The following is a 12,245-nucleotide window of genomic DNA, read 5'->3' on the forward strand; positions in this document are numbered from 1 at the left end:
CACAGGCGATTATTCCACCACAACTAATTACAGTGGCAAACGGAGGGGAGGCTGCTGCCCGGCCCTCCTCCCACCGGCCATGGGGCTTTGGGGCTATGGTGCTACTGTGGCCAGGACATGTTTAGGTCAGCCACAGGACGAAATTCAGATGGCCAAAGTGCACTCTTGGCCAGGCCATGAATAATTTATTTAATAAATACATTCACAATTAAATCAAATGCGAAAATTGTGTGGCCTGGTCAGAGGACTCTGGACACTGGGACACCCTCTCTAATTACAGCAGAGAGAGAGAGAGAGAGAGCCTAGAATGGGCCTAGAATGGGCCTGGAATGGACAAAATATCTGTGCTTGGAATCCTTAAAGTCTTGGATAAAGCATAGGCTCTTCTTTCGAGTGAGGATTACAAGATGTTCGATCTGCAAGATGAACTCTGGTGCCCCTGTCTCTTCCACTCCGAAATACAGGTGCCAATTAGTATCCTGTTTGTGTGCTTTGTGCGGGCACTAAGCATATTCAATAATTCGCCTCCGCATGGGGGCCAGGCCAATATATTCCAATCAGCAGAAACATTCCCCCTGTAGCCGCCTGCAGCCTTAAGAAACCACCTCCTGGCAGGCTCCTGTGCCAGCATCCTTCTGCCATAGAATCCGAATCTTTGGTATTAATTTACTTTCGCATTCTGCAGCGTGTGTCTTGGTGTGTGTGTGTGTCCGTGTGGAGCACAAATTAATTATAAATTAAGTTTGATTCCGTTGCAGTGCGGCCTGGTCTCCCCTCCCTCCCTCCACCCTATTGTACCAGCTGTGTCCTGTGGATGTCCTGCGGCTGGTGGGGCACTGCAGCAGTGGACGGCCGTCAACTGCTTCTGCGGTTTCATATGCAATTATTTGTGCCATTTGTGCTGTGCCCCGACCCATGTCGACAGCTGCCTCAAAGCACGGTGGTGGGGCTTCGGGGTCCGGGCTCCTGCTGTCCGGCTGGTCCTGGCCACACACGCCCCGGGAGCTTTTGCGGCTGCCGCAGCACAATGAAAATCGGACAGGCAATCCAAAAGGAAAGACTCTCTCCCTCCTTCCTCCTCCTCCTCCTCCTCTCATTGCGAGGCTGTAGACCAGCCGGAAGCTGGAAAGAGGTGGCACAGGAGCTTGGGAATTTAGTTAGTTGGCAGCTCATGCATTAATTATGGCTGGTCTGTTGCGGTTCCAAAGACCCCCAGTGCCATTTCCAGCAGGACATCACAGCAGAGGACACAAGGACAAGGAGTGCAGCAGCTTCGCAAAAGACGGGGCAGGGCAGGGCAGGGCAGAGGACGACAGGAGCCAGAACTGACCGCAGGAACCGAGTCCCAGCCGGATCTGACCCGACTAGACCATCAATTTGGACCATCGACCATCGACAGCACAGACCCATGCCCATGCCCCATCGGGAACGGAAGGACTGTGGTCACGCCTCCATTTAGCCAACTAAAATTACCAGAATTTTCCCCAGGTCGGGGGAGGAGGCAGTGTAATATGATTTGGGCGGCACAGCCAGGTCGCATCCCGCATCCCGGCCTGCCGCTTGGACCCACTGACCATGGCCGTGCCCGGGCCAAACAAGGTTATTAGACACACAAAGCCACAATAAATATGCATAGTAATTTCATACATTATCGTGCAGTTGCATACAGTTCCTGTGTACAGTGCAGGAAGCCCCAACACATCCCCCCAACAGGTCCTGAGCATCCGGCACATCCTGCTGCTGCTGCGATGCCTAGCTGCAGTCAGGAGCCTTGACAAAAGTTGAATTCGCTAATTGGAAGTCGATACCATTGAAACGCTCTCCATCTCGTGAATTTGTTTATCAAATGATTTGCAAATTCCTAATCAAACTTCTAATCGAAATCGTAGCACAGGTGAAATCGAAGATGTTTGCTTTCGGATTGCATGCAGGTCGAAATCCCTTTGGTTTTGAGAGTAATTTCGAAGGTAATTCGGCCACGAATGCTGGAGGGACATCGCAAGGTACAAGGTGATGCTGGACAGATTTGGGCATAAGAAATGGCATACATTTTGTGGAGAGCTCTTTCCACTTTTTTCCATGTAATTCGTGGGAATACGCCACTCTCTCCCGCCCTCTTTTGGCCCGGCCCTCGACTAATTACAACTTGTCGCACTTCAAAGTAAAACCCCTCAAAACGGTTGTATTCCAACCCTCGAAAAATTCGTAGAAATATTGTTTTTTATTTGTTGCTGCAAACACCCGCGTCCCAGAAGCAGCAATTAAAAGTTGTTCCGTGTATTTTTGAATAATTGTCGCATAATTTCATGGAATTAAACATCGATTTTAAGGGGGCAGAACATTCCCCTTTTTGTATCTATCTCTTTCTGTGCCTTTTAGCCCCCACAAGCAAAAGAGTTCGTTTTAATTAATTGGAAAAGCAAAAGGATTCCAGTAATGTTGTCTACACGATGCCGAAAATTGCTCGACTGCATTCCGGCACGCAAAAGGATGTGAGGCAAGGAGATGCCAAAGGATGCGGCATGGAGGTGGCCAGCGGGGGAGACGCCTGCGTGGAGCAAGAAAAATGTTTGCGAACTTTTCGGCTCGCATTCGTACACAATTTAAATAGTTTGCAGTCGCATTCTGCAGCACTCGGATGCACACACGCAGACAGAAGGGGTCGTGGCAGGACTATCGTGTGTACACAGACAATAAACAAGTGCCAGGAATCACGAACACAAAGGAGAATGCGAGGGATCCAAGGCAGGTTCCAGTGCCACAGGACGCCACAGGAGCAGAAACAGCTGCCAGTACAAGCCGAGCATTCCTTCTCCTCTTCGTTTCTCTCTCTCTCCCTCTCTGTCTCTGTGGCAATACAGTGTCTGGAGAGGAGGCATGTCCAGAATGAAGGAATTCCACACTGGAAATTCCCAGCAAGCGCCCAAGAAATGCACAACTCGACTCCAGGCAGGCAGGACATTCCAAGGCCAGCAGCAACGCATTTATGGCGGTGCATAAGCGGCACATACCAGGCAGAGATCCAGCCTCAAGGGTGCTGCTAGATGGCTCTCAACTTTAAACCCCGCCACAGGAAAGCTGAAGATCTGTTATATGTGTGTTGCACCCTGGAAGCCAGTCTTCAAAGGCAAATGCACGTTCCAGGATTCCTCTCTGAGAGTCCATCAAGGCGGCTTCAGTTCCAGAGAAGCAGCTCTCAACTATTTTCCTTTGGGGACCCGCCCACACTGCTCTCGAAAGTATTTCCAATTAATCTCTAAGAAAAAACAGACGTCAAAGGGAAAGAGGCAGCGCTCAAGTGCTGAAACTGGCAGCCATATGCCGAGGACTTTGCCAAGACAGGGCCAGGAAATGAATAAGGATGCAGTTACACATTTGCATAGTACACGCACAAGCGTGTGTGTGTGTGTGTGTGAGCTTGAAGGACATGCCTGAAATACCACTGGCTCAGGAGGGAGCCAGGATACTTGACTGGGAGGCTGTGACACGACACGGCACGATTACTGGTATCCTGCAGCCCAGCCAACTCCTGGCTCTAGTCGGAAATGATAACTATTTAGGGGGACATTTCTCGGGTAGCTGTTTCTCTGGCTGAAGGACTCCAGCCCTGCGGCACGGATGATACTTACAGTAGATCGTATGTCTAGCCCTTGCTTGATGGGGAAACTCACCTGAAAGAGACAGAGAACCAAAAGGGTGCACAAATTAGTATGGATTTACATAAATTATAATGTATTTTCCAGCGAAAAACTATAATATATCCCGGGAGTTTCTGTATAATCTGAGCGGACGACTGCTGATGGCTGGATGGATGGATGGATTGCCAACGTCAGCAATGATAAGGATAAGTATAAGGGACAGACAGGGATGACAGGAGAAGCCCGCCTTCTGATTAAGTTGCACACAACTAACTCCGCTTAATCCTGGCAACAGTTTCGCAGGATTTCCTGGGACTTGAATTGGTTTCCCTTTTTATGGTCACCTCCCACTCCCCCCCCTCAGCAACAACAACAAGCAACCCTCCCTCATGGTCCCCAGGGGTCTTTTGTATGCATTGTAATGCCTAATTTTGGCCACAAGGGACAGGGGGACAGAGCCCGCAACCCAACCCAAATCCAAACCAATTCAGACCCGCAAAGGCGACAACCGGCAGTCGACAGCCGACAGTCGACAGCCGACAGCCGACGAGCACTTTGTTAATCCCGTATTTATGCGCAATTACGTATTTTTCGCATTAGTCAGCCAAGCAGTCAGCTTCGGGCGAGGACTATGAGAGTCCGGAGTAGGAGGAGGAGGAGGAGGAGTGCGAGTGCGAGTCGGAGTCGGAGTCCGAGTTGGAGTTAGAGTCGAGACGGATTGCGGATTCCGAGTCTCGGGTGTCTAAGGGATGTTGAGATGCCTTCAGCCCCTGCCACTGCCTCCGCCTCTGTCTCTGTCTCTGTCTATGGGTTGTTGTCCTCGCCTCACCCGCCCTGTTGCACCCTTTGCCCTGCACAGTTGATCCTTTTATTTAGTATTTTCCTCTCCTTTTTTGCCATAGACCATGTTGTGGCTGCCTTTTCTTGGCTTAGCGCTGTCGCACCCCCTGCTCTTTGGCTGCTCCTTGGTCCTCCTGTCTCCTGTTTTCTGGGCTGCTCCTAGCTGCTCCTGGGCTGCTGTTGATTCTTTTTATCTTTCCAGTGAAAGGCGTTGCTGGGTCTCGCCTCCGCCAGCTGTCGCTGCCCTGTCGACCCTCCTGTCTGTCCGTCTGCCTGTCCTTAGCGCTGCCTCTGACCCCTGGTGGCATTCCGGTCCCATCCCCTGTCCTTCCATTGCTATCCTCCTCTCCTCTCCGCCTCCTACCCTCTCTAGAGTCATTTACTTTTTACTGCCGCATAATATTGTCCCGATTAGCACAAACACAACGTTTTACCACAAAATCATCATCATTAGTGACGCTAACGCAAAAGGCTCTGGCTGTGGCTGTGGCTCTGTCTCCGGCTCAGACGCAGGCAGACACACAGGATCTGGGCTCATTCCCAGTCGCAGTCCTTGTCTTTGCACCGTGGTGCAGGTTTGCTTTAATTTTTTGTTGAAATTCCTTTATTTGGGGACAGAAAAATGCTCTCCATTTTCGTGTGTTTGCCCCACTGTGCCGAGACGCAACAAAGCAGAAACACGGCACGAATTGCCAAGGACGTCGTCGGACGAGGATAAGGAGCAGAAGCAGAAGCAGTAAAATAAGCAGCAGGCAGGCGGGAAAGCGGGGCAGGAGGCAGCCGGGCAGGAGGCAAGAGGCAGGACAGGGGAAAAGGCGTCTATTATGCGAAGGCATCATTTAAGGGGATTATTTTATTTGGGCTCTAAACAATAAAGTGGGTTTATTAAAGGCATTGCCCCACCAAGCCCCCACCTCCTCCTTCTCCTTCTCGTCCTCCTCCTGCGGTTGCCTTCTTTCCTTTCATTGTCGGTTTGCGCCCCTCCCCGCAGGACACAGGACGCAGGATGTCTGTGCACAAAAGATGTTGCGCTATAAAAGTGCAAAAATGTGTTTTTCGCTCTTCAAAGTGTACCACCCACCCCCACCCAACTCCCTCCGGCAGTTGGCCCCCGCCTCCGCCCAGGCCACTCCCCCTGCCCACCAGTGGCATCCCAAGTCCTGCTGCGGCTGCTTCTTTATTATTATTCTCTGCTGCAGCCACTGTTTGTACAGTTGCGTGAGTGGCGGGCTGGCTTCGCATCCTTTTCCCTGTGGCAAGCTTCGCTTGCCACTCTTTTCATGGCTTTCCGCGTTGATACCCTTCGCTGGGAAGGATCCTATGGTTTTATTCAGATACTGTGATAGGAACAACAGCTGCCGTTCGCCCAGTTATCCCTCCCTTTATTTTTGGTAATTTTAAATTAAGTTTTAATATTCATGCCACGTCACTCCCTACTTGCAGGCAATTTCAATTATACACAAGTCTGAGTCGGCAGCCAGATACAGATACAGCTCAACACATTAGCCAAGACTTAGCCCCCCGAAAAGGGGGCCCCCTGAGAAGCGGTGGAAATCGCATTACACAGCCAAAGCTGATTAGCCGCAAAGAAGGACACAGAAACCAGACACCAGACTCCTGCCTCCAGTCGGAGAAGGAACACAGACGGTATTGTTTTTTGATTCTTTGATGGTCTTATTCCTAGCCAACAACAAATGCCCATCTAGTACATTGTTCTCAAGACAATTGCTGGACTTAATCAGAGAGCACGAGCAAGTAAGATGGGAAGCCACACTGAAGTATCTATGTATCTATCATCTATCTTGGCATTAGTTTGTGTGGACTTATCTTCATTTCGGGCTTCGGGTGATAATTGATTTTAAGGAATTAATTTATGCAGGACTCTGTTGTACTGTGCCGCAAATGAGGCTCCAAAGAGCAGGCTCAAAGCAGAGCAGTAGGGTCTGGGGTCTGGGGTCTGGGGGACACTTGAAAACTTTTGAGGGAGAAACTTTAACACCAAAGTAACCGAAAAGTTCAAACAGAGCGAAAGATAGAGAAGAAGTAAGAAAGAGAGAAAGAGATAGAGGAGTGAGGAACTTTTTGGCGACATATTCCGGACAGGATGGACGGGCAGACACCATGTGTAGACAGGGTGTGATCCCTGGCACCCCCAGCCCGAGGCAAAAGGTTAAGCGAAACGAACCCACACGGATGGGAGGCGGCCAGGGGTCAAGAGGGGGCGGGGCGTGTCTGCCCTGCAGGCCACAAACTGAAAAGTTTCTCAAGCAACTTTCCAACCAAAAATATGGAGAGAGAGAGAGAGAGAGGGAGAGAGAGACAGGGAGACTGCGTAAATTTTGCAAGGCAAACAAACGAATTTGTGGAAAATTCTTTTGCCGTATTAAAATTTTTGTTTCCCGTTATCCTGTTATCCCTTCATCCTCCACCCCGACTCGGCCTCCACTCATTTGTGGGTGTGTTGCACGAACGTTCTGTGTGTCTGTGGCCTCCTTTTGGGGGGCGTGTCTGTCCGCATGCGGCTGGCTTTTTAGTGTCAAAAGCTGTCGCCCTCTCATGTCTGCCATGTCGCATAAGTGGCAGCCACATCTCCTCGGCAAGGGGCAGGAGCAGGGGCAGGGGCAGGTGGTGGCAACGAAAACCGAAAAAGGTGCAGATGTCGTCCTAAATGCTGGCAACGACAACAGCATGTTAATGACTCTGACCCCTTCTGCCAGAGAAACACGACTCGGAGCTGGAGCTGAAGCTGGACCGACCCGTGGCCAAAAGGCTCCTCTGGGGTCTGGGCCCCAGGACGGTTCATGTCTTGCCTTGTCAGAGCTGCTTAAGTAATTGGCATACAAATTTACTCACTCACTTCCCCTTGCCTTTGCCCTGCGTCGTCTTACCCCGAGAGATCTCTCGTTAATGTCTCGCTCCTTGGGGCTCCTTCGGGGAAAGACTCGCATGTCTTTCCTGGAGTCTGTACATTAATTTCCAATCTGCCGGCATCCATGTTGCAACACTCAAATACAGATGTCTATCCTGCCCCTGCCCCTGCCCCTGCCAGTGCCACCAACAAGTGACTATCTAATTGAATGTCTGTGCGTGCCTGGGCATGGGGGTGCGTGTGGCAGATACAAATTATTCAAGTGCTTGTCCGGGATGTGCGAAGAGTGTATTGTAATCACTATTCGTGCCAGGGCACACCCTGACAACCTGATTTAGGCATATCTTTTGGGGCTTCTAATAAGCCAGCTAATAGCCGAGGCTTTTATTTTTATTTCTCTGTTCAAATGGTTCCAACATTTGGGGGCGACGAGTGAGACATCTGTATTTGACCGCTCCCCCCGCCCCCCCTTCGGTTGCACCGAACAAAAGATACACCTAAATACAGATATTGGATGGAAGTTCCCGTCGATTGTTTGTACAAATTATTAACATTTCAGTGCGATTCTCAGTGTTGCTGTTGCTGTTGTTGCTAAGCAAATATTGATTTTAAGTCAAATAGCACATGAGTTAAAGGCCGACAGACAGACAAACCAATGGATAATAAGGGGGGGGGGGGGACAGTAAGGGGGATTTTCGGAGAAAATTCAAGTGAAAATCACCAAACAATTGATTGCAACAATTGATATTTAACAAGCCATCATCGAAAAGTCAGTTGTTTATTATTTTTGGGAATTAATAATGTCTGTGCACGCTCCCTCCCTCTCCCTCTCTCTCTCTGTCTCTGTCTCTGTCTCTCTCTAACAAAGTTTATTTGTTTTATATTGCAATTCAATTTACCAGGAAAATAACACAATAATAACACACGGAAATAATAGCAAAAGTAATTTTGTATTTTTGGAGCAAAATCTCATTCAAAAATATTTACAAACGATTCGGGTCGGGCCCGACAAATGAATTACAGTAGAGAGGGGGGGATGTGGGGTTTTCGCCAAAAGAACGGATGTGCGAATAATACAGTTTATTCCATTTTCAGTTTTAATTGACTTTTGTGTGAGGCCAAGTCAATAATTGAATGATTAGTTATGCAAATGCCAATGCCAAAGCATTCCAATGAACAATTATGATTACTCTTCCTTCTCAGCATCGTTCTCTCTGTGTGTGGGATGCCAAGCACATGTTTCTCTGAGAGACACAATTTACAAGGTGATAATTTTTCCATGGCAGCGTTAAAACCAACAACCACGGATCGGAAAAGAACAGAACAGAAACACACACAAAAAGCGAAGATCATTGGAAAAATAAACAGCAGCAGCAGAGGGGAGAGTGCAAGGGAGCAATGTTGCAACAGCTGCTGTGGCAGCCAAAACAAATAACTTTGATCCGACACTTATTCCCCGACTCCACCTCCACCTCCACCTCCATCCCATGGATGCCCTGCACATCAGCAGGATATCAGCTGTGCTGCGTGTCAGCAAATTAATCAATTCCCGCCCGCGGCGATCGTGTTTATGTTGCGTCTGTTTCCCTGAGTGATGCGATCCCATTTCCATTTCCCTTCTCCACTTCCACTTCCACTTCCATTTCCTCCCTGGGGGCATCTCTGGGGATCGGATCGATCGTTGTGCGTGTTGACATTTAATTGTCGGCCCAGGGCCTCGCATGTCAAAATAAATAGATGAAAATTAGAGAAACTTATTGGAACGGCACAGCTTTCCCGCTCTCCCTCGTTCCTACCATTACGATCTGGAATTCTATTGAGGTTATGGGTGAGAGGTGCCATTAGATGAGGGATGGTGTATTTTTGGAACCACGCACTGGCCCGGCCCCAAGACAAGACGAGCCAGAAGACCGATGAGAGGCAGACAATTAATGCCAAAGCGTTTTTTGGTGCTGAAATTGAAATTTTATTGCTCTTCAAGGTGGTGGGAGGGGAGACTCAGAGGAGCAGAGCGATTTGTGTGTTTGACAACAGTTTTAGATGGAAATCTGTTGAAAGTTCTCCATTATGTGCCACTGGGTGGGGCAGGGGCTCCGATTGGATTGCCAGAGATAGGGGATCGGTGGCCGGGTATTACGTGTACTCCAAACAATCTACTTCTTGCCTTTAAGACGATCATAAATAGTATCTGTAGCTTTATTCCTTTGATTCAGGCAATCGATACTCATTTTGATCTCTGAATGGAATCCTACCGATCTTCGCACTCCACTCGATCTGGAGATAATCGCGATAAGGCATTTTACCTAGGATGGGAGAACTTTACCAACGACTCACCACAAATCGGGATCGGGGCATGAATGCTGGGTAATCCTCTTGGTAGCCATTCCATCATTTATTATGGGCTGTAATCCAGGCGAGGTGCCACCAGTGGAGGAGGGCTAGGCACCCGCACTCACTCGCTCAACAACAACAGAGTCCCTCTGAAGCTGTGGGGTACAAGTGTGTGTGTGTGTGTGTGTGTGTGTGTGTGTGTTGGTGTGCCTTCTGTGTGTATATATCGGATTGCACTATGCGTAAGCGTATTCCACGCCTCGCCTCGCCTCGCCACTCCACTCCTCTCCTGCTGACGTTTTTCCTTTGGTGTTTTTGTTGCTTGTATTTTTGTTTGCTCCTTTTTCTGCGTATCGCGACGCGGGCACAACAAATTGAGTTAATCCAAGAAAACGGAATAATAAAACGAGGCACCGAGCGAGACAGAGAGAGAGAGAGAGAGAGAGAGAGTGCGATGGAGAGATGGTACTCTGGCTCTGCTGCTTTATAAATGATGCCTCTCCGTGTTGCGTGCAAACGGTTGAGATTTACGTGGGGCGGAGAAGCAGCAGCAGCAGCAGCAGCAGAAGCCGGAGCTCTGCATTAATGAAAGGAAGCAACGGGGTGGCGGTTGGAGGTTGTTGGGGATGTGGGGTGTTACGGGGGGAGGGGGAAACTCCAGTTGGCTTAAGCAGGAGCTGCGGATGCGGATGAGGATGCAGGCGGAAGTTGTTTTCTCTACCTCCTGTCGCGCTCTTCTCTCCGTGCTCTCCACTTCCTCTTGCTTCCACTTCCTTCCTTCCGGTCCCTGCGCTTTCCTTCTGGCTTTCTTTTATTGCACTTCACCGAAAATTTCACTGCGCGCTTTTCTTGCTCTTTGCACCACACCACGCAACGCCTCCTTCCTGCTGTTATTTCTTTTCTTATTCTTATTCTTTTTCTTAATTTAATATTTACTTTGCACTTTGTTTAACTTTTACTCGAGCGCTTTTCTTTTCATTTTACTTTTCCAATTTAAATTCCACGCCGGAAAAGTTTTCCCTGACTGCGCGACTGCGGATCGTTGCGGGGGTGCACAGCGGGGGCACAGCGGGTGTGCAGAGAGTGGGAAACTTTTTGCCGCTTTTCGCTTTACTCGGGTTCGGAAAGGTTAACGGTACCTTGGTATGGGGGCCGTTCGGAAGTTGGATGGTGGGTGGTTACCGCACCGCACCGCACCGCACTGCACTGATACCGAAGGAACACCCAAACTACGACTCCTCCTCCTGCGCTTCGGTTCTTCTCTGGCTGGCAATTTGCTTATGGAGATATTTGCACTTCTCTCCAAACGCATAGGGGGGTTGGGGGAAAGTTGTTAAATTCTGCGGGCGCCCACACAATTTCCCACCCACTTCAAGTGGCCGCCATAATTACGGCAATCGTGTAATCGCAATTGTGATTGTAACAGTAATTGTAATCCAATTCGCTTGGCAGCCGCTTCACGCCACGCCACGCCACGCCACACAAACAACAAACCACACCAATCAGCGATCCACTCACACAACACAACACAACACAACACTCGCAATCGCACTCGCACTCGGACTCACTGGAATGACTCGCACACAAAATACGAGAGTCTCAAGTCTCACCACGCGATTTAACCGAATATTTATAACCGTTAATTGTGTGAAGCAGCAGCACTGGCAGAAGAGCGTTAACCAAAAACCGAAGACACGGCAATGGCGACGATTGTGAAAGGACTAAACGGGCGAACGGAACTCGGCAGACGAGTCGACTCGAAAATGGGTAAGACGTCAGCACACACACTCGCACCAGAACTCAGCCTCACACTCACTCTGGCCTACGCTCTCTATCTCTCTCTCTCTCTCTCTGGGAGCGCCTCACACTGAGAGGAGGGCAGGCAGCAAAATAGAGAGAGAGAGAGAGAGAGAGAGAGTACGTAACGTAAAAACGAGAGAACAACCGCCGCCCGTTGCTTAGAAAATTTGAGCATGACTCTCACAGTAGGGTCAGGCGGCGGCGTCGGCGTGTGAGTGGCCCGAGCGAGAGAGAGAGAGAGAGCGCGCTAGAGAGCAGGCGAGTACGAGTGTGAGTGCGAGTGCGAGTGCGAGTGCATGGCAATTCGTGTGCATTCTTTTGCCTTCGCTCCACTCTCTGCTGCTCCCTCGCACTGCACTGCACTGCACTGCACTTTGGGGGTTGAATTGATATGTATTGCCAGCATGACATGGCAGCTTGTCAGAAAGCGTTAGGGCTAGCGGCAGAGGGAGACGGAATGGCAGAGGTAGAGGTAGCGGTAGCGGCAGAGGCGAAGTCAGTCTCACAGCTAAATGGGAGAGAAGAGTAACGGACTCAAAATGGTGGCCACCACAACAACACAACATCGTTGAGGTCGCTCGCTCAATCGGTTCCTGCTGCTGCTCCAACATAGCTGTAAACAAAATTTGCGGTTCATGAGCTCAACGCCTTCGCAGCTGGAGTTGGAGCTGGAACTGCAGCTGCAGCGCCGTCGAAGGAGAGTTCAGGTGTCGCACAATGGAAAATATTGCTGCATACTTGTCAGGGCAGGAATGTGAGAGGCAGAC

The 12,245-nt window shown here is 49.8% G+C and overlaps 1 protein-coding gene across 4 annotated transcripts in view; it reads right to left on the reverse strand.

Annotated features, from left to right (window-relative positions):
• Positions 1-12,245, reverse strand: part of LOC6590772 (atrophin-1) — a 68,473-nt gene that overhangs the window by 6,533 nt on the left and 49,695 nt on the right. The window contains exon 1 of one of the 4 annotated variants that reach the window (XM_002016422.2): positions 9,682-9,948. The exons of the other annotated variants lie outside the window; for them this stretch is intronic. Within the exon in view, the coding sequence (XP_002016458.2) occupies positions 9,682-9,739 (58 nt within the window). The 5' untranslated portion in view covers positions 9,740-9,948. Of the gene's footprint in view, positions 1-9,681; positions 9,949-12,245 lie in introns of those variants that run through there. 4 annotated transcript variants of the gene reach the window in all.

Source organism: Drosophila persimilis, unplaced genomic scaffold (assembly GCF_003286085.1).
Source record: "Drosophila persimilis strain 14011-0111.01,24,50 unplaced genomic scaffold, DperRS2 tig00000002-arrow-pilon, whole genome shotgun sequence".
NCBI classification, from domain to species: domain Eukaryota; kingdom Metazoa; phylum Arthropoda; class Insecta; order Diptera; family Drosophilidae; genus Drosophila; species Drosophila persimilis.